At 41.2% G+C, this 22,467-nt stretch overlaps 1 protein-coding gene across 5 annotated transcripts in view; it reads left to right on the top strand.

Annotated features, from left to right (window-relative positions):
- MLXIP (MLX interacting protein) overlaps positions 1-19,482 on the top strand; it is a 43,064-nt gene extending 23,582 nt beyond the window's left edge. For 3 of the 5 annotated variants that reach the window (XM_083804196.1, XM_083804198.1, XM_083804199.1), the window contains 16 exons: positions 287-393; positions 742-827; positions 2,149-2,238; positions 2,505-2,546; positions 3,804-3,975; positions 4,931-5,020; positions 5,904-5,995; positions 6,147-6,810; positions 9,025-9,146; positions 9,835-10,021; positions 10,819-10,943; positions 12,798-12,899; positions 14,700-14,827; positions 15,891-16,014; positions 18,259-18,388; positions 19,023-19,482. In XM_083804196.1, coding sequence (XP_083660322.1) covers positions 287-393; positions 742-827; positions 2,149-2,238; positions 2,505-2,546; positions 3,804-3,975; positions 4,931-5,020; positions 5,904-5,995; positions 6,147-6,810; positions 9,025-9,146; positions 9,835-10,021; positions 10,819-10,943; positions 12,798-12,899; positions 14,700-14,827; positions 15,891-16,014; positions 18,259-18,388; positions 19,023-19,144 — 2,383 coding nt within the window. In that variant the 3' untranslated portion in view covers positions 19,145-19,482. The remainder of the gene's footprint in view (positions 1-286; positions 394-741; positions 828-2,148; positions 2,239-2,504; positions 2,547-3,803; positions 3,976-4,930; positions 5,021-5,903; positions 5,996-6,146; positions 6,811-9,024; positions 9,147-9,834; positions 10,022-10,818; positions 10,944-12,797; positions 12,900-14,699; positions 14,828-15,890; positions 16,015-18,258; positions 18,389-19,022) is intronic. The other 2 variants (XR_014573602.1, XM_083804197.1) reach the window with 2 other exon arrangements.
- Positions 19,483-22,467: the final 2,985 nt, after the last annotated feature.

The raw sequence follows: 22,467 nt of genomic DNA, 5'->3' as shown, positions 1-22,467 counted from the left end.
AAGGAGAAAAATTTGTTTGAGTGAAATGAGTTGTAATCCTGAAATGCTTGCAAGACCTGTTGTGACAGTTGTTAGCAGGCAGATAAGTATGTGAGGAAGTCTTGAAAAGTGGACTCCATTCTGGTGTAAGCCGTGGACAGTATGGCAAAAGTTGTCAATGGCCAAGTGTGGCTGCTTGTACTTCTTTCTGTTGGCAGTTTGGCAATTTTAGGAGGACACTTTGCTCGATTGGAGCAGCAAGAAAAAAACTGAAATCAGAGTGATTTTGCTTTCTGTTTTGTTTTAGTGGGAAGCTGGTGTCACCAAAATGGAAAAATTTTAAAGGCTTGAAACTTCAGTGGAGAGATAAAATCCGTCTCAATAACGCCATCTGGAGGGCATGGTACATGCAGTGTGAGTATCAAACTGGGCTGTGTCACTTGCTATGAAAGATTTTCTGAGAGACGTATGTAAGAAGCAAGAGAGAACTGAAATTACTGTCTAATGAAAAGTTCAAAAATCTGCTACAGGCCTGGATATCTGCAGGGCTGTCATGGCAGTGTCTTTGCACCACTGCTCTCCTAGAGATGTCCATGCAGAGGCTCTACTGAGCAGTCAAGCACAGCCTGAAATTTTCTCATTTCCTATTGGCTTTCTGGAGGGAACACTGGCATTTTTTTTTCCGCATCCTGCCCCTTAGGTGACAGGGCTCCTTGCAGAGCCCACTTCTGTCGAGCACTCAGATTTTCACTTTTCTTCCAGACCTAGAGAAGCGCAAGAATCCAGTGTGCCATTTTGTGACTCCACTGGATGGCTCTGTTGATGTAGACGAACATCGTCGGCCAGAGGTATGTAAAACCTAAGGAAGAGACTAACGAGCTCTAGAGGTTATAGTGCATTTCCTAGTCCACTAGATAAAAAAGCAGCTTAGTAATTCTGTGCTCTGTTGTCTTTATCTAGAAGGATCCGTTAAGATAAAGATGATGTGCTGTTGAACCATTGTTTTTAATTTTATCATACTGATGTGATCAAGGAGCTACCAAAAGAACGTTTGTTATCTATGTCACCTCTGTCTGTGTTCTAGTTTAGTGAAGAGCAATTCGGATAGTTAAGATTTTGACGGCCACTGCTCTCTTCTGGCTGGAGATGGCCCAAGTCAGTGGGAAATCAGTGAGGATTATTTTTAGAATTGAATCCAAGTGACCCCATGAGAGTTTTCTGTGTCTTTATTTAATTGATGAGGTATGATTTCAAGACAACAAGCAGTTTGTTTCTCTCTGTCAAGGTAACTTCGCTAAAAGAGCGAGTTTGTGTACTTTCATTTTTGTGCTTCTGTACAAAATGCAAACTAACAGCTGCCCGCTGGCTCCTTACTGAAAACCAGTCAGGCCCTTGATGTGGCAATGTGTGTTGCTCTCTGTACTGCATAACTCTAGAATAATTTATAAATGCCAAAACCCTTCTAGGAAATGACAGTGTAGCAACTGCTACTGGAAGGAGTTCCAGATGAGTTTGCGGAACTGTCTCAGATTTTAGAAAGAACAGTTTTGATATTTGTGTTGAAAGATGACCGTTGAACACAGAAATGTTGTGCTAAGGCTCTCGTTAGTCTGCTGCCCCTAATTTATCACACACAGCTATTTGCGATGCATTAAAGGCGTGCACCATTCTGATCCTTTTGTTGCTATTAGTTTGGGACCTGTGAGGTCACATTCTCCCTGAGCTGGACATCAAAATTCTATGGCTTTGTGTCATTCTTAGCAGCTTTTGTGTATGTGCACGTATGTTCTGGCAACCTCGTGAAATTCTCTTTGCCTGTTTTCTGCAGAGCAAGGTGTTATTGTTCTGTGTGTGATATTTTATTGAATTCATTGTAAGGTTTTATGACTTTTTTTTTAAAGTATTAGTTTTAGTTAAGCCAATGTGGGAGATGCTGACGGTGCAGTCCAACATCATCTTGTTTATTGTGGGAAAGATGAAGTTAGTACTGTCAGATTTAATCTGTGATAGCTGAACTCTGGGACAGCTGGTCTGCTGATACATGAGCTCAAACAGAATTAGCATGATTTCTTTTGTATTTTTTCAGCCTGAATATTTGCTTGGATATTTGTTGGACGTTCAGCCATTATGTGATTCTGTGTAATTCGTGGTATGTGTTTGTGTTCTCAGGCCATTGCAACAGAAGGGAAATACTGGAAACGAAGAATTGAAATAGTCATCAGGGAATACCACAAGTGGAGAACATACTTCAAGAAAAGGGTCTGTTAGTTTGCACAGTGAAAGTACTTGAACAATATTTGTTGCTTTTTGAGTTTTGATGTCGCTTTTGCTAACGTGCACAAATACTTAAAATAGATATTAAGCAAATACAGGCACACTCATCTGAATAGTCCCAATTAACTAAAAATGATTGTGCAGGGACTAATTGTGCACGGTAGGGTATTTCAAGTTTTGCAGTCAGGTTTTCTGCTGGTATATACAGGACCTGTTCTGACTTTAACATCTCTTTTGTTCTCCTTTTGCAGTTACAGAAGCATAAAGATGAAGATCTTTCAAGTTTGGTCAGGGTAGGTGATAACACTGATAAGTGGCAGCATTTGTGCTTGTAGAAGCTGCAGTAAGTAACAAAGCTGTAACGTACCGTAGCTTGCGTTGATTAAAATCTAAAGACGAGCATCTTGCTTAAATCTTGATTAAGGTTAGACACCTTAATGTTTGTGCACCATAAAGAACAGCTTAAAAAGCTTAAATTGGGTGGAGAAGAGGTTGAATGTAAAGTGCTGTGACAGAAGAAATGAGAAGCAGTTTGGGGTGTGCAGAAAGGTCAATTTCTTTGAGAGCTGGCACATTATTTCATCTTGTTACTGACTCATAGCTGGCACTACTGCCTTACTTGTGTAAGTGGATATGTGACGATGTGAGAACTACATGTTGCAGGTCTTCCTGCTGTCACAATATTGGCAAATAATGTGCCGGGATCCTAAAAAAAGGCAAGATGTTTAGAAGAACAACAATACCATCATTCAGTATGAAAAAGAAATTTTCATAAAGCCATCAATTCTACTTTGGGCATATAAACTGATGATCAGAAGCATTGTTCTGATTTGTTTTCTTTTTGGAATTAACCATGAATCTGGATCTGTCCCAGTTTCACAAAACTCTCAGCTGTTTTGGCCATGAGCTCCAATGCACCATCATGCTATGCTGGTGTAGTTAGTGCTGCGTGCTGGCTCGGCCACAAGAACCTGACTCTGTGTGCTTTTAGTCTGCAGCAAATGTGAGGCAATACAATTTAGCTCAGCCTGTAGTGAAGGAGGGGTAAGCCAAGTCACATTCTGTTGTGTTTTTCACAGCCTAAAAACACCCACTAGATTACAAACACACCTTTTGCAAAATCAGATCAATTACGTTTCAGAGATTCATATAGGCTTCAGGGTAGGAGTTATTTCCTCTGAATTTTTCCTGTGTGTGTTGTTTTTAAATCTTTATGAAAACCAAAGAATCATTAAACTGTAGTTGCAAAAATACACATATAATCACTGAAAATAAAAAGCATTGTTGCAGATGCTTTGTTTTATGCACTACTTGTCAACATTTGTTTTTTTTGGGAAAAACCTCTCCCAGAGTGTCATGGTATTCTGTCAAAGTTTTCTGCTCAAATCAGTGAGCTGAAGTTGTTAGGAGTGCCACTGATCTGTTTGAGTGTATCTCCTAAAGGAGAGCTGTTTCTCTTAAAATGGGAAAAATTCATACACTTAAGTGTATGCACCTGCCTGCGTTGGCACTGTCACGGCAGCCTGACTTGTCTTCCTTTGCTTTGGCAGGACGATGATGTGGTTCTCTGGCAAAAAAGAAGATATGGCAGAGAAACCCCTGTACCTATGGAGGAAGGCAGCCTCTTGGATGCCGATATGCTCATGTCTGAGTTCACCGACACACTGTTCTCCACACTGTCTTCACATCAGCTGGTTTCCTGGCCAAATCCCAGAGAGATAGGTATGTGTTGGCTTTTAGCATGTTGATTTTTGCAGTGGAAATCTCTAGGAGAAGTCTGGTTTTGCTGCTTTTCTGCTTTTCTAGTCTTGCTTTAGAAATTTTAACTTACTTTGCTGACACAGATAAAAATAGCTCAGAGAATGTAGCTGTTTAATAGCTTGTAAGTTATGGAATCCCAGTGATTCATTCAGATTTCATTTTTATCTTAGCTTCTTTCTTGCTGTTCCTAGGATTGCCCTGTAATGTTGCTCTGAATAAATCCATAATGAGCAATATTTAACTTCATCGTTGGTAAAGGCATTGTTATTTATCTCAAAGCAGTTGTGTATATTTTTAAGGGAATACCTTTTTTTTCTTTCGTGGCATTCAAATCTTTGAGTAAGTCCTTTAGAAAAAATGTGAATCCTATCTGTAAAAACAATCCCAAGAGCAGTGCAGTTCTGTTGACTGCTTTCTCACTGAAGGCTCTGACTGGCTGATAGGACAGCAAATGTCCACTGTGCATCATCCTTGCTGCATGGATGTCTGAGCAATTCCAGAGCCACTGCACTTTACAAGAAGTGTACCCGAAGTAAAGTTAAATGGATAATGGCTTATTTTAAAATACTGTGCTATGAGCTGTGGTGGTTCAGGTGGTGATTCTCAGCAAGTTGATGTATCATGCAGCAGGGGAAGGACAAGAGGTTTGGGAGCAGTAAGCCTGTGAGGTGTCCATGCTAGTCCATTCCCAGTAGCTGGTGAGGGCCATGAGGGGTTCACCTCTTCCTTTGTACTAGCTGGAAGTTTTCTTCCCTAACAGTAGTTCTGAAGGAGTGCAGATGCTCAGTTCATTTCAGCAGATTTCAGCAGCACTAAACAACATGGTCGAGCCTGGCTGTGGAGTGTGTTCCAGCCAAGTGTGAGTTACTGTGCAAGTGATGCGTAGCTAATCTAATCTCTCTTTTGAATTTTCCAGCACACTTAGGAAATGCTGACATGATTCAACCAGGGCTTATTCCTCTCCAGCCAAATTTTGATTTCATGGATACTTTTGAGCCTTTTCAGGGTAAGAATCAGATATATAGTCAATTAATTTTTTTAAGAATTGCAATGATTTACGAGCTTGTGTCTAACAGAAGATTAAATGTTGCAGATATCTACTCTTGTTAGGAAAAAAAAGACATTTAAGTGAAAGATGAAGAACATCTGGTGTATGTCTTCATTGCTCATTATTTCAGCCAGATGTGTATGTGGGGAGGCTATTGTTACAGTCCTTCAGTTCTGTGGCTTTGAGAGTTGCTTCAGGATTGTTTATTCCAGGGTTTGAACCTGGTTGTTAATTTGGCATTCAGAAGAACAATGTTTAGACCTTAAGTCACTGAGTAATTAAAGACAGAACATCACGTGTGAACAGGAGAAACCCACAGAATTGCTAAGGTTTTGCCATTTAACACTTCTTAAGGATGAAATGTTAAGTCCTGTGTTAGAAACTTGAGACATTTCTTTGTTTGCCTTGGCACGTCGTCTGGTACCCGCAAGGATTATGTATGACATGAAACTACTATTGACAACTTTAATGATTATGGCCCTTTGTGGAAGTCAAAAGTCACGTCTGTTTGCTGGGCCTTCATTCAGTCTGCATCAGATCACTGAGTTTTGTGAGCACTGAGAATCAGCTCTTGGCTTTCTGCGTATAGGTGAACTTTAGTATATTGATTTTTGCGTTGTCCTCAGCTTGCATGAAAAGTGATGAAGTCTGCCCCGAAGAGATCAGTTCTTCTGGAAGACAACAATTTATTGCTCACTTAGTTGTATGAAGCAAAACATCTCATGGTTTAATTATTTGCTAAATAATGTTGCCATTCCTGTGAATTTTAGTATTTCATGGTGCAGTGGTGTACCGTGAACTCAAGAAGTAGAAAATTAAGAGGTGACCTTTTATGTTTCAGATTTATTCACACCCAGTCGTTCCAGTAATTATTACCCCTCTGTGTCTGCTGCCAGCTCAGCTACAACGGACAGCAGCAGCCATTCTTCCCAGGTAAGGGAGATCCTTAATGTTTAAAATAGCCTCATCTCAGACGTGTATGCACTGTGTATACTTTCAGACATGAGCCACGTCCTTCTCAGAAGGAGTTCAGGTCAGATTCAGGGGTCGCATCTCAATCTGTAAAATTTCTCTTTTCTGTCAGTCTCCTGTCCTGCCGTCGGGTTCCTTGCCCAACACACTTCCATCTGGGAACATCAGCGATGGACTGATTGCTTCCTCAGTACCTGCTCCTGTCATTCCTGATGTTGGCACTGACCAGTGTTCCAGCATTAGAAGCGGGGGATCTTTCATCCAGCCAGCAGACTTTGCTCCTGACTCGTCTCTCAGCGGGCCGCAAACTTTTGTCCCAGTGTTTCAGACACCTTTGCCACTGCTTCAACCTGCGACACAACAGCACCAGTCCCCGTTGCCTGCAGTGCCTCTGAATACTAGCTTAAGCTCTCCACCACCTGCTTTTGCTGCACCAGAAACCCAGAAGTTTGGCCTCTGCGAATCTACAGTTATCACCCACACGGCTTCAGCTACGTTGACCCACAACGCCCCTGCCACCACCTTCAGCCAGAGCCAGAACCTCGTCCTGGCAACGCAGCAGCCAGGTGCAGGAGTGCCTTGTAACCTGGCTTTCCAGACTACTGTCCTGCAGGGGCAGCCCCGGCCCCAGTTGCAGTCCCAACTGACATTTGCACTCCCCAAAGCCGTGCCCCTGGCCAGTGCTGGGACAAGGCCCAAACAGTCACAAAAAACAGTGCCTGCTCCGAAGCCTGAAACAGTGTCCTTAGTGTTAAAGAATGCCTTCATCACCCCAGGTGAGAAGCACTGGTGGGTGATGTTCTTCTTTCCTTTCTTGATTTACTCAAGTAAAAATGCAGCTTCTTGAGGGTGTCTAAGGAGCCCTCCTAATCCACTGGCACATGGCTACACTGTACAATGGGATGCTCTGGACTGCTGTGAGGATTGGAAGCGGTTTGCTTGTGTGTGTGCAAGGTTGACCTGCCAAGGGGGTCATTCACTAGGGGATTTTCAACCCCAGGATTGTGACTCCGTTGCAAAATTTGTGCTGAGCTGTGTAGGTGCATCATTGTGTGGGTTAACTAGAGCTCTGTACTCCTCTAACTTCCTGAAACCTTGGTTTTGATGTTTAGTACTGTTCTGATTAGCTCTGCCCCTTCAGAATATTCAGCCAGGTGGGGCAGGGAGGCAGTGTGGGATGGAGAACGGCAGGTCTGTCCCTGCCACTGACCCGCTGGGTGCCTGGACAGGTCGCTGTGTCTATCTGCGCATTGTCACACTAATACCAGGGTGCTGCCTTGCACACCGCTAACACTTCGGGTGTGTGCTGAGGTTCAGCTTAGCGTGCCTGAAACTCTTTGAGAGTTTCTTTGAGACAGATTGCGATGCTGGCTAGGAAACAGCTGTTGAAGTGGACCCCAGCACTGGTCCAGATGGAAGTGTGGGGGCGTGCCTCTTGTCCACAGATCATCAGTGCTCCCTAGCAGGACCAGGGTGAGCAGAATCAATCATTCCAGTGGGGTGGGCATTAAAACAGGCAGGTAAACAGGGATTTTGCTTCAGGCAATCTAAAGACTCTTGAGTTACTGTCAGGAGCAGTTTTTTCAGTTCAGTGTGTGGATGCCTAACGGTTATGCTGGGACTTCCTCACTGGGTGAACTGGTGACGTTGGCACTTCATCAGGCTGCAAATAGCAAGTGTGAGCAAGCGAGAGTTTTTCTTGTGGGAAAGCTCAAGACTAGAGCAGGACAGGCAGTAAACTTTTTCTTGGAATTATTGCACACTATTTTCAGCCTTGTGCTGACTGGGGGCCAAGTGACTTCAGCCGTCTGAAATGTGCAGCCGCAATCCAAGAACAACCCTGCCTGGAGGAGCAGCAGTAAATAGGCTTTACTAAGAAGTAGGTAGGTATGTCTGTCAGGGCCTGGCACTGTGTTTACCTACAAGAAGTTTGCTGTTCAGGAGTAGAATAGGCCCAAGGATCTAATTCTATTACATTACTATGAACAGGTGATCCTGGCAACGTTTCTGTCTATGGTACATAATAAAACATGAGTCTGGGTACTTTTAGCAGTCAAGACATTACTTACCTAGTAAAACATTACAGGCAACATTCACTGTCAGAAAGCCTTTGCTCCTAGCATACTTCCTTGGATTGTTCCTCACCCCTTGTATCACTTTCCCAATACTTTATCAGTTTATTCTGTCACAACCAACAGCTTTGTTTCTCATGTAGATGTAAAGCCATTGGCGTTTTTCGTTTCTGGCAGTGGTATGTGTTCTGAGATCACAGTGCTCCTAAATCACAGGGACACCAAGCTCAGAAGTCTAGTTTTTGTAAAGACTGGAGCTTTATTTTTGGCAATAGAGTAACCATCAGTACTTATAACTGAGGCGTTAATGTGTACAGGACAAACAAATCATCTCATGAATGCAACGTGAATTGCATTATAACCTTTTCTAGGAAGGGATGTATGTGGTTTACTGTCTTTTGATATAATGACTCAAAAATAAGCACAGGTTATCTCATCAGACACACAGTTTCACATGGGAAAAAACTCTGCTGTCACCACTTCACTATAAATGTTCTAAGCAAATGAACTGAAGCAAATACAGGCTAGAGGGAAACTCAGTAAGTTTGAGCTGAGTTTTCTCAAAAAGCGTGCAGAAACTGTCTTGATGAACCCTTCTTCTGTGAAGGCAGCTATGATAGAATGAAGACACATTGCACCTCCCAGATTTACTACCTACCTCTGTAAAAACACCTTGAAACAGCGACAGTGCTGCTAGAAGCCTCAGAAATAATTGATTAATCTGGTGTACTGGAATCAGGGGATTGAGATTATCAGAAAATTGGTGGCACTTCGTGTGGCAATGAAGTAGTACCAAATAGGTGCCCCTTAATCTATTCCCCCTGTTCAATGCCAAGTAATTTCATACAAAATAATCTCTACTTTATTTCTTTTTTTTTTTTGTCTTGTAAACTATTCTAACTAAATTGTGTTCTTCAGCTGCCTTTCAGGGACAGTCCAGAGCTGTGATTGTAACTCCAGCACCTTTAAAAAGAGAGGGGATTTTGACGCCAGCCATGTCTCAATCTAATGTTGCAATTGCACCAGCTGGAATTGCCAGAGTAAGGAGAATAAAATGAATATGTTTGGTTTTTTAGGTCTGTTGTTTGCAGGTCGTTAGCCATACTGCACTCAGGAGGGTAACTAGTCTGTTAAATTTCACCTGTTACCCAGTGTGTGTGTTTGTGCAATCAGCATTATGCTTACTTATTTTTATTCTAGCTACTTGATGGGTCTGGAAATACTATCTAGTCTTCACAGCCTCTGTCTCGTACAACAAGATTACAAGGAGGCATGCATACGCTGTACCACTAGTGGGGTTGATTTGTGCTATGTTAATCATGCAGAGGCTAGCAAGAACCCAGGATGCTCACCTTTCCATTTACAAGTTGGAAAGTGTGCCTTGGAGAATATGAATGGGTTTTCCAATATGTTATATACAGGAAGATGGAAATAGATTTTAGTATTTTGTGCTGTTGATGTGTTGTAACACTGCATTAAGTTATGAAAGGGTTCTGGTTTCCTGCCAGAAGCCTGACTTCAGTGCCTGCCAATTCCTTACATATTATTAGCCCTTGTTTCATGTCATCAGATTGTTAATCATGTATTAATTTGTTACTTTTAGTGAAAGGCAAGGTAACAAACCTCTCTCCCCCCCTTCTCTTTTTCTCTTTTCCTTCTTCTCATGTTCTCCCTCTTTTCCTTTTTCTTTCTCTGCTTTTCTCTTTGCTGTTTCTGTGCTGTTCCCAGGCTCCCGGGGTGACGGAGTTCCGTAGTAACATTCTGGTTGGTCCAGCACAGCAAGCGCCAAGTAGCCAACAAACCCAGTCCACAGTCTCGCATCTCTTCTCTCCTAGTGTAGTCCAGGATGGGTTGGTGAAAGGAGAGCAAATCCCTTCCCACAGTAGCAGTTCACAAGTTCCTTCACCTACACCTAGTAAGTTAGCAAGCTCTAAGCATTCTCTCTCACCTACACACTCAAGCACATTTCCATCGGTTAGGCAGGGGGTTAATTGGCCTTGAAGATCCCAGGATACTTTTTGAAGGGAAACTTTTTGGGCCCTTCTACCCTCCAGCTTCAGTTGCATCCAACTGTTTGCAATTTTGTTCTTAAACTACTGTCCAGTGTTCCCACAAGCTGTCATTTTGTGATTAGTAAGTGGTTCCTTTCTAAAAGGATGTGCTGTCATATTCACAAAGGCCCATTTGAAAGGCATCTGTGTAGAAAGTGCTGAACAGGTTTGTTGTTCGGTATCCTAACTGTAATTTTGACTGGAGGATTTCAGACACAGACCTTATTAATGGTAGGTAAGTGAAAAGATTCCTTCTGCATGCATGTTGATATCTGGGCCAGTTTTAGACACTTAAGCTGGCTTTGATGGTAAATGGCTTGTTAAATATTACTGTCATGTCCCAGGCCATTAGAGCCTCAGATGGGAGAGTCTAGCACCACAGTGGACTTAGATCCCATACATTCAGTATGCCTTTGCTTAAATACGTGTGCATGTGAAAGGAATATGATGTATTGTTATTCAGGATGCATTACCTTTGTGCCGTGGAATACTGAACTTTCCCAGCAGTCTTGACGTTTTCTAGCATGTGGTTGCTGTATCAATGAACATAACATAGTTGTCGACTGCATTTCAGTTTTGTTCTGAATAGAAACTGTTCAGCAGTTATATTTGCTACAGAATGTTGTTTGTTAACATGCCTTGTCTGTCTTCCTTTATGAAGGCCGAGACTGTCAGAATTCTGGCCAAGCTTCCCCCTGCACCTCTGAGCAGAGCCCCAGCCCGCAGTCTCCCCAGAACAGCAGCTCAGGAAAACCTGCCACTGACCCTCAGATGGCTGCATTTAAGGTGTGTGTCCGTTCCTTTGGGGTGCTTTTCTTTGCCTTTGTAGCTACTTTTCTCCCCTGATGTCTGAGCGTGGATGTGAGAGTAAGCTGCGCTTCAGGAACAGTGAAATATTTGTGCCTGGGGCTTAACTTGCACTACATCTGTCCTGCTCTGTTCATTTTAAAATGTCAAACTCTAATAAACTGCTCAGCTCCTCAGAGATGTATCACTGGAGGGGCTAAGCTGTACCTTTTGCAGTTCCTGATGTGGCTCACAGGAGTCTTATGCCAGGACTCAGTTTACTTGGTCAAAGGTTTCAGGCTGAGTTTTCTAAACCGTGGCTTTTTGCCATTACGCTGTTGGAGCTCTCTAGGTCTGCAAGGCTTTGGCCGTTGCTGAAGGGGAGAGTTCTCGACCTGCCGGGTTAACTCACATGTCTCCAGTGATGCTATGCTGCTCTATAAAGAAACAGCTTCAAAGACTGTACAAGTTATAGCTGTAAAACACTTCAGGAGTTACTGGGATAAGAATTCGGAGATGGCATGTGAAAGCAGGCTCTACCTCATCACAAGCTGACCTTGTCAGAATATTTTCTTTGATAGTATGAGAAACTTTTCCACAGAAAACAAACAATGCAGGAAAATCAACACTAACTCTGCCAACCATTTTGTGGTGATAGGGAGCATTACTTAAGCACTTTGCAAGTGCCTGACCCTTTTTGGCTTCTTTTTGTATACCTCATGAGTTGATCTCAGCTTTATTACTCATAGGGCAGAAAGGTAAGTTTAAACTCTAGCAGCCTGTGATTGCCCTCAATTCTAGTTCTTTTGCAAAGGAGAATCAGAACTACTGCTTGCTGAGCATGCTGAAAGTTCCTCATAATGGTTTGCAGTTCTTTGCTTAGCATAAATGCTCATGATCAGTAGTTGCACTCCCTGATAGAGAGTAAATTTAAAAAGGAACAAACTACTAGGACTGGTCAACGGTAGGAAAGGGGCCACTAGATGGAGCAGTGCTCTTAAAAGTGAGGGCACCTCAATGAAGAGGCTTTATAGCCCTTTGAGCTCACGTGCATTTCATGTTTCAATTCCTGGCAGGAATTGCTTTGCATGTGTAGTGTCAGTAACTCTTCTGTAAGTTGAGAAAGTGATGTTTACTTGTCTCTAAATGCACACTCCTTGCTGCTCTGCACTGTTAGGCTGAACAGTTCTGTATTGCTCAGTAACATTGTTTTTTCAGCTTGGCAAAATGTGGAGGGCGTGGGAAATCTCAGTTCTGCTCCTGAGCTTGCATTTTCTGTGGGTTTGGGCAGAGACTTAACTGTTCTGTTGCATTGTTTTCCTTCACTGTAAATTGGGGTGATGGTGAGCTACCCTTGGAAAGCTTAGCTCTGAAGATAATGCATTCTAAAATTGCAAATGCCTTAGTTTTTCCAAAAGATGTTGGTGGAAATAGCTCCAAACTTCTTAATGCTACAAAGGAAAATATTAATTCCTAACAAAGGCTTTATCCTCAGAGTAGGCCAGAATTATTAATTCTTATTATTTTTTTTTTATAGGGCTACCTGTTGATATCAGTAGACATTCTGTCTGTATTAGCAAGACTTCAGCAAGGTTACGTGTACCCAAAGTATAGAATTTGACTTCAGAAGAAGAGTGTTTAAGAGTCCTAAATAGGAATTTTTATTTTGAAAGAAAATGTACAGGGTTTGGATTTGAATTTCCTACTCTGAACGCTTTTTAATCACTTATATTGTTTGCAAGTTTATAGTAATATAGCTTGGACTGGAAAGACTATGAATGCCATAATTCAACAAAAATGATGCTGAATTTGAATAGCAAACAATAGGAAAACAGCATAATTCTATTTACACAGATGCAAAGAATGAAGCGTATTTCATCAGAACAAAAACGAAGGTTCAATATCAGGATTGGTTTCAGTACTCTGAACAGCTTGGTTTCGGCCAACTCCAAGTCGGTAAGTAACTTGGCAGCACTACTGGTTTAATACAAAGCTTCAGTAAGAGCCATTCTGAAAAGAGTTAATAGATCTCTCTGCTGTTGACTGAGTGTGCCAGTCAATCAGTGAAGATACTTGAACTGAGGGACTTGGAAAGGGATGGGCGATAAATCTGTGGCTTACAGTCAATGTGTGAAAGCCCTTTGTCTTTTAGGCATTGTTCCTCCGATGCAGCTTCAGATGTTGATCAAGTTCTGTCTGATCAGATGCTGCAGCTTTAAAGCTCAACAGAAAATAGTGCTCTTTGCAATCCTTGCTCCTAGCACCCCAGTAATTAAGCTTTTATCATGTGTGCAGTGTAAGATGACTGCATTTACTGCTAGGTCATCTTTTCTTCTGACATGCTGGCATTTCATACCCATTTTGGACAGCCTCTGGTCCCCAGAGGACTTGAAAAGCTGTGTCCAGTCAGTGCTGTGAGCTTATTCTGCCTGAACAATGAGCCAGCCAAAGGCCAGGTAGATGCTGTTGGTGTTATGCTGGGCCTGGCAAAACAGACCTAGACATTTGGCCTGAGCTAATACTCACAATTCTGAGCACAGTTTGTTAGCACAGGCTTCGTGCTGTGCTAACCACGTCTGTGCTGCATTTAGTCAGCTAAGAGCATGGCAAAACAATGCCGTACGCCTGCAAATACTGTTGAAACATGTCCAAAATGTGCAGTGAAATTTCTAAAACTTCCTACACGTGTGAGATCTGTACTCCTGATTGGAGGTAGGAGCCTGGCTGCTTCAGGTGATTTTGAAAAACCCTCTGGGACTCCTCACCCAGCTCCTTTTAAGAATTTGGCCGTGTCCCCTTAGCCTTGCAAATATTGTCATTTTTTTCTCCTGTCACCTGTCTTTTGTGTATAGATTTACAGAGGGGGAAAAAAAAAATCCCATCTCATTGTCAAATGTCTTTGTAGAGATTAAGAACATTTTCTGGCTATGCTCGTTAATTTAGTTCATAAAATGAAACCAAAATCATTAAAACACAGGTTTGTCTGCACAAAAATGGTCTAAATGTCCTTTAAATATCACTACCCTTTGAAACATAGAAAATATGAAAGGTTATTGTTACCATGTTGATTTGTTTACGTAATTTTTATATTTAGGATATAAATTGTCAGAAGTTTACTACCTGTTTTGAATAGCCTGTTTGAAAGGTAGTCATTTTTGAAAACTTGGCGTTAGTAAAATGTCTGTTTATTTTATTTCTCAAGTACAGATTTTTAATTGTTTCCTCAAAACTGGAAGCGTATTTTAAAAGAGATCAGTGACGTTGTTTCTGTCTCCTTTGGTTATAGCTAGAGCACATTACCTTCTGGTTTAATAACTTCAGGCTTCCCAAACTAAATAACCTAAGTTGTCAGTGCAGGAACAATGCTTCTAACAGCGCAATAATAAAATAAATGTGTCAGCAGGTGCAGCACATCCTTCAGTACCCCAAGTAAGAGTTGAAAACATTTTTAAGAGGATAGACAATGAAATAAAACACTTAAAATTATTACTTTCAACAAAATAGCAAAAATGTAACTTGGGGAATAAAACAACCACTGCAACCATATTTCTCTGTATTAGTGTGCAAATGGGAGTCAGAAAACAGAGTTCAGTAATATCTTAAGTGTTTCTGTCTGCCTATGTGTGCTTTGGCAGGATGAAGGAAACTTAAAAGGTGTTGAAGTGCTTTTCTGGGTTTTACCGCAGATAAGGGGCAAACTCTTCATCCGTCTAGCTTTGTTCCAGAAAGTGAGCTCTATGTTTGTGTTTGGTCTAGATCAGCCATGCAATCACTCTCCAGAAAACAGTAGAATATATCGCTAAACTACAGCAGGAAAGAACACAGATGCAAGAGGAAACCAGGCGCCTTCGGGAAGAAATCGAGGAGCTAAACGCTGCCATCATGTGAGATTTTGGGAGATTTCTGTAATGAAGCAGAGCAGCTTGAATGTTGCTTTGGCTAACAGCAGGGGATGTTTGCCTCAGATGTCATGCCAAACAACAGATGGGTATTGAACATCAGTAGAGATGCTACCGACTTCCAAACAAAAAGCAGAGTCGTTGTGGGATGGGCATTGGTAGCAAATCGTGTGGATTTTCGGCAAGCTCTGAGCATGAACGCTCAACAGTGGTATCACCAGAAAAGACGCATTAGATCAGTTAGAATAAATCTGAGAAGCCAGTGATGGTTGTTTTTAAAGCTAGGCTCACTGGGTGATGAAACGCTCCTACTCTTCATGATGGCTTTGCTGCAGTTTTCTTTCCAAATGCAGTCAATTTTTCCTGGAAGCAATGTGGTTGAGTGCATAGGACTTGGACTCAAGGAGCTTGCCACTGACTGAACATAACTCTGATAAGTCACTTCACCTTCCTGGTGCCTCAGTTTCCTCTGTGGGTTTACGATAGTTATGTGCTATTGCAAAGCATGTTGAGAACCCCAGTGTTTTTTCTTCCATCCACAGAAGTGTTAGGCTTAGGCATTATGTTAGACTTATCGGCAAATCAAAATCTTTTTTTTTTTTTCGTTCTTTCTTTTTTGAAGATATGATAACATCTGTTTGGTTTTATTTTAAATTGATCTGTTTCTTAAGAATCTTTGTAACATTTTCTTCTCTAACACCGCTCAGGAGTAAGTCTGTAAATTTTAACTTGACTCCTAACGTGCCTTTTTCTAAGTGGATGCCAAAAACTACTTTGTTCCATGTTATACTCTGTTTTCAGTTGTGTTGCTTGTAATAAGATGTAGCAGCTTGAAAAATTGCTTTGCTGCATGAAAATAGACACAATTGATTGGAAAACAGTATGTACTCCTGGCCATAACAAACTCGGTGTGGGGGGGTCACGCACAGAGAAGCCACCTCAGTCTGAGATGCTGGGGATGCACGTATTTCTCTCGGTATAATTTAGCCTGGAAGAGGAATGTGCCCTTCCTGGTGGGGATTCTGACCTCAGAGCATCTTCTTTTCAGTTCTTGCCAACAGCAGCTCCCTGCTACTGGGGTTCCAATAACACGGCAAAGGTTTGACCGCATGAGGAGTATGTTTGATGAATACGTGAGGAACAGGACCCTCCAGAACTGGAAGTTCTGGATTGTATCCTTTCACGTTAACCTGCTGGACCTGAGGTTTGGCGCTAATGTGTTTAGAGGCAAGAACTCTGGATTCTGATGCTGTGACTTTAAGCCAAGTTGTTTAAGTAATGCATGTCCAGAGTTGTCATTCGCATCTATATATGGATACGAATTCTTGCCTTATAAGCTGTTATGAGGCAGAATTTGCTCACCTTGAAGTATGGGAAGTAACTCGGAAGAAATGCAGTACAAAGGTAAAGTTTTCTAGCTCAGTTATTATACCACAAGAAATGTGTAATGAACTGTTTCTCTAACTCTAGCTCTTGTTCACTTTTTGCAAAGGACTACAGAGAATTACAAAGACTTCTGAAAAATAAGATTATTATAGACAATTACTGAAACTGCTGTAAAGGCAATTTTGAAAACTTGCATGTTTCTCCTTTTTTTTCAATTTTTTTTTCATTACGACAAATCTACTTAGTTTCTCTTTGCTTCTCCAATGCTAGCAGCTGTGCTTGCAAATGAGTGATAATGCAGGAGATGGAGAGAGACAGGCTGGGAATGGAACCAGGTTAGCTAATCCAAGTTTGCTAGTTTGGATCAAACATGATTAGCCGGAATCAGTTCGGGAATGTTAGTAATTAGCAAAGCAGAAGCGCAATTAATAATGAGCAGAAATGTTAACTTTCCCCCTTCCCATTAAAGCTTTGTACCTTTATATTTGCACGTATTTCATGTGTTTGTACTCTGCTGGTTATCTCCCCTGATTATCAGAGTAGATACGTCCATGCTGGTGTCTGCATGAAGTACAGCATTTTTTAAAATGCTTTCTTGGGTGCTTCCTGGTTTATCTTAGTCCTAGAAAGCCAGACTCATCCTTTTAGCATCCTTTTAGGAATCAATTCTCAGCAAGACCTTATGCAGTTGCTGATGCAACTGTAGACCTATTAACTCTGGAACAGTTTCAAATGAGTTATAAAAATTCACTTAATTGAAGAATCAGATTATTAATATAACAATGAAAATGGCTGGTTAAATACAACCTCCCACGCATGTGTGCTGCTCCAAAATGTTAAATAGCTCTAGAATTTGGAAGTGAGGGGCTTGTAGAAAGTGGCAGAGGTTATCTGGGATGAAGGTGCAGTTTTGGGTAGCTGGGCCTGTAGTATCTGGAGAAAGGCAAAGGCTGTCGTAGTTGGTAAAAGAAAAGGTTGCTTGGCAAAGTAGTCTTCGCCAACTTCCCTTTGCAAGTCAGGGTCCATGGGTGAGTGTTATTAATAATTTTTAAAAAATTTCCTCCTCATGAAATGACTGTAAGAGAGAGAAGGGCAGTTTCATTACAAGTATGAGAATATCACAGTTTCTGTTGCATGTGAGAGGGAAGTGAGTAATCTGGTTTTTGGCTACTGGAGATAACCCAAGAACAGAGTATTTCTGAATAGGAGAATATCAACAAAAGAATACCCAGTCACTCTGTGAAAGTCCATAACCACATGCAAATCCCCTAGAGTATTCCAGGTAATTGTTAGACCTATCTTGATTGTTAGCAACAATGAGAAAGATAGGGGTGTATCACAATCCTGAGATCAGTTTGGGCCACATTCTCACAGGCTGCTGACTGTAGTCAGAAAATCCCATCTGGGCTAACATGGTAAAACCACAGATTCTGAGCCTTCAGATGAGTTTTGTCATACAGCCAGCTTCTGAAATAGATTCCAACTTACAGGTACATTTGCTTGCTGATTTATCGTGGCAGTGCTAGAGCAAACTGTTTTGAGTTCAGGTATGGTGACTGTTGTAGGAAAGCTCATCCGACAGACTTTAAAGTCTTTGTTTAGCTGCGGTAGCAAAGAGCTGGTTTACCTTAAGGCTTGTATGTCCTTTTGCTATAATAGCATCAGTGTTATATGAAAAAGGTGGCAACAAAGAAATAGTACAAACTACACGTACCTAGAAGTTTTAAATGCTCATGCACGCACAGCAGTGCCACAGCATGCAACTGGTTTGTAGGAGATCAAGTCAGCCATACAGGAATTTTACAAAAAGTAATCAGTATTGGTATAACTGGGAACTGAGTTTCATTTTTTTCCTTTGTCCTAGTGTCACAGATCTTAAAAATAAATAAATAATAATAATAAAAAACTCTTCGAAATGTTGCAGTCTAAAAATCGTTTATTTTCTCCGGACATTGAGCTCTATTATCTTTTCCCTTAGAATGTTTTGAACTCCTCCTTTGTTACCTCCCTTAACATTTGATGATTTGCAGTTCAGCATTATTATTAAGCCATTGTTTGAGTCCTTCAATGGGATGGTTTCCACAACAAGCTTTAAGGATCTGAATCAAACTGCAATAGCGTGGCTGGATCAGCACTGTTCTCTCCCTGTTCTGAGGCCAAGTAAGTGAAGCTCTATCAAGCAGTAATTTGAGATCACAGTGAGACCATATATAATACCATTTCTTAAAAGAATAGGACAGATGTTGAATATGACTTTTTAGTCCCTTCTTATTGTCTCAGTGGAAAAATAAGAATGTCTTTTGGCTGCAAAGGTACTTGGTTGCATGCTTAACACTGAACAGAAAAAAATAAATTGTGTAATACAGATTTAAAGTCTCAAGCAGCATTTGAATTTCAAATATTCCATTCTAGTTGGAGTAAAGTTTAGCAGTGTGATTTGTCTTGTTATGAAGGAAGCGATTTCTGAAGTTTGCATTCCCCATTGAAATGACCTTCTGTTTGAGCATGATTGCTTGACCCTTTACCACTTAGAATTCAGCAAATATTTATGTTTACAATTGTAGTTGCTGAGTAGCGCTCTCTTTAGTAGAAGAAATGGGTGGATCTCTATTGTTGTTCTCTGGGCACAGTTCTTACATACCTGTTTCTTGCTGTTGGTCTAAGTGCCAGTATGCATGTTTTGTAGGAAAAAGTTCATAGTAACAGCCTTCTGGTACCTGCACACTGTCCTGCATGGATTTGTTTGCAGTTAGTCTAATGGCTTTTTTGATACTTTTCTGACTTTTCTTTGCAGTGGTGCTGAGCAGCCTCCGGCATCTAAGTACAAGCACCTCAATTCTGTCAGATCCGTCGTGCCTGCCAGAGCAAGCCACAGAGGCAGTTAGCAAGATGAACAAAACAGCTGGTGAAACCTAACAACCAAAGACAGTGAGTTGCTTGTACAAGGGGTGGAGAACCTGCCAGTCTAGCAGCCTGGTGAGTCTCCTTTCAGTTGGTGCACTTTAGAAAGAATACTCTCCACCACCCAAGACCTTCAGGGCATCTGTCTCTGCCTTCAGAGTATGTGGAAGTATGATGCAACGTTGTCGTAATGATTTGATTCCTCTTCAGTGCTGTACTCTACTCCATGAAGTGAGAACACCAAGCTCAGGTAAATTTAGCAGGTTTGATTCCTGCAGGCAGCAATATATCTCCATCAATGCAGCATGCATCTGTATGCAACAAACATCTTTCTATAAAACAGCTTCAAGTACTAAGTTCTCTGAAGTGTAAATCTTGTACACCAAGGAATGTTCTCTTAAAGGGGAAATACACTTTCAGTTTTGTGAAGCAAAATCTGCTTTTCATTTTGTTTTCTGGTGTTCAGTTCCATTTGTTTTACTTGAATAGTAAACACTTGTTTAAACAGGATTATATTAAAAACCAAAGGAGAAGAAAAATCCATCAGCGACGTCAACTCGTGGAAAATACTAGAATTAAAATCTCAGGCTGTGTTTTGTGTATTTTTATTTTAATGAGTGTACCATTGCATATGATCAGTTCCAAGGCATGCTTTATTTTCTAGCAAATAAAGTAGCTGATTTTTATTATTTTTCTGATATAGCCATTGCAATTGAGTAGCAGGCTGTGCAGTAAGTGCAAAAAAGCAGTTTTAGATTGCACAGATTCTGCAATCAAGATAGACGCGTGAATTTCATATCCATTTTATCTCTAAACTGTTTTCTTGCACTCTGCAGAGTTAGGCTGCCTTCCTCATAAAATGTGCACATATAAAACACATCCATAGGTAAACGTCTTAGTGCTTCAAAGACAGAAATGGAGTTCATAGCGTTAAGAAATTGGATTTTTTTTTTTTGTCTCAGAAAGCGTATCAAACCACATGGACTTGTAGTCAATTTTTAGCTTCTTTGTCTTTTTTATCTGTTCTTTTTGCCTTCTATTTCAAAAACCTGAAGGACTTAGCCAAGCTTGGTCTGTATGGTAAGGTTATGTTCAACAGGAATTATAAAACACACAAAGATAAGTTAAAACCCACATAACATTTTTAACGTGGCAGTCCCTGAAGTACTGCCCTTTGCTGTAGATAAGCTTAGTCTTTTCACAGCAGCAATAGTCTGTCCATCCTTAGACAGCACTGGGATGTTCATTCTGGCCAGTTTTTCTTGATGTAGTCTGGAATGATCCTATGACCCTTGTAATTCCACTCATTACTCGATTCTGATGCTTTAGAGCTATTCAGAGTTTGGATAAAGTTTCCTTGTCACCTCCCCCAAGTAGTTTTTTTTCCAGTTTGAAGAACAGGCTGTCACAGTGCAATACTTAGGAGCAGCTAAAAAATTTGGACGTAACACGTTCTGAAATGGGGTCAGTAGGTTATCCCTCAGGGGATGTACTTTTCCTCTGCATTGTGCCTAATGTTCCCCACTTGGTGGGCCAAACCTTAAAAAGCAATAATAGGTTTGGGGAGTGGGACTGAGCGTAGAGAATAATTTTCCTTTCTTCCTTGTCCTGAGATTTTGCAGCTAGTGGCTTTCATTGCAGAGTTGGCTTATGTGTGAGCAGGGCTGTAAGAAGAAGGTGGCAAAAAGGGCTGCCCCAGGGCCCTCTCCCTGAGCAGGGGCCTGTGAATTGTGGAAGAGAGGGGCTGAAAGGGACTTGTACAGGTGGCGGTTCAGGGGGAAGGAATGTAAGGAGAAGACAAAGCGGCATGACCGAAGTACCAGCATGCCTTTCTGTAGCTGTGCATACATTCAAGATGTCCTTTTATTTTACAGTAGGTCTGACTGACATATCATTTGAAGCTTGTGGCACATGGGAAAAAACTGTGTCCCTGTGAGCGAACCAACAGCAATCTAGGCCTCACCTAGGAAATGGTTTGTTGAAATAGTGTGTAAAGGTGGTCAGAGCACTGAAATAGCGAGTAGCTTTTCTAGGGGGACCTATATCCAGGTCTTTCATACCAAATGTTTTATTCAAATAAGCAGTATTTTTGGGATGCATCAGGATAAAAGGTGTTGAATGAACCTAAATTAATTTTTTAATCAGTGCTTTAATCCTCCCATTTCTATCACTGTTTGTGAACTTGGTTCCAGTTAAATCATTTAACAGTGTGATTAGCTGGGGAGCGCCCCTCAAGTTCTATACTGGGCTATCTTGTTGAGATGCATAGATACCTACATGCGTATTTGCATGTTAAAAATATGTATCCGGTTTTCTAGAAAGAAGTCAGCAGGCAAATTGTCCAGGAACAGACTCACTTGTGTTTTTGCTGTACTTTTCAGATAGGCATATTCTGTAATGCTTCCCCTGCAATGTGGTCTCCTGCTCGTCAGGCAGCAGTTTTGCCTGATTTTTTTTTTTACCATGTTCTTAACCAGGTGTCTGCAACTGAGGTTGCAGTAGTGTTAACAACACTACAGTGTTGTCTCAACAAGCAAAGTGTGCTACAGGCATGTCTCAGAGCCTAGGGAAGTATGATGACTTCTAAGCTTAGATCCTACCATTTCAAGTCTCACTGAATGAATTGGAAGCTAAAAAGGACCTTAAAGGAATAAAAACGTGGGGGTGTATGACTGAAATGCTAAAAAGTATTGCCCATTAGCAGTTTCGATCTGGATGCGAATGGAAAAAACATCACACTCATTGCATCATGAGTTGGTTACAATTGGAGGGAAAGTGCTTATTGTAATAATTTGTGATGGAGAAACAAGCTCACGGCACTTCTAAAACTGCAAATCTTACATAGCAAAGAGAAAAAAATAAATCAAAGATCACTTACTGAGGCAAGGGTGTGGGAGGGAGGGAAGGAGTAGTGTAAAGATACTTTCCACATAGTGTAATTACCAGAAATGATGTGGCTCCTCTTTGAAGGAGTGATTCAGTGTATTTTCGTCACCTAACTATTACAAATCAGAATTCTTTTCTCTTATCAGCCACCTTTGTGAAGGGTGTGATTTCACTTTATTTGGAAGCACAGGAGGAAAAAGCTATGGTATATCTCATCTCTGCACATTTTGGTACTGAGGATTGGTATGAAAAGAGATTGGCCACATATCTGTGAATTTCTGTCTAGATTCCCACTTGGTTATATATTTGAACTGCTTAGTCTTTCTGCCTTCCTCATTCGGGACTCTAAGTAATAGATTTCTTTTTTTTTTTTTTTAAATAAAACACTTTAGTACCACTTACTCCCCTGACTTTCGTAGTCCGACTTCCTCTATGTCACTGAAGTACGTTAA

The sequence above is a fragment of the Anser anser genome (genome assembly GCF_964211835.1).
Source record: "Anser anser genome assembly, chromosome: 18".
In the NCBI taxonomy this organism is placed as follows: Eukaryota; Metazoa; Chordata; class Aves; order Anseriformes; family Anatidae; genus Anser; species Anser anser.
This window is presented reverse-complemented; position numbering and strand designations above follow the sequence as displayed.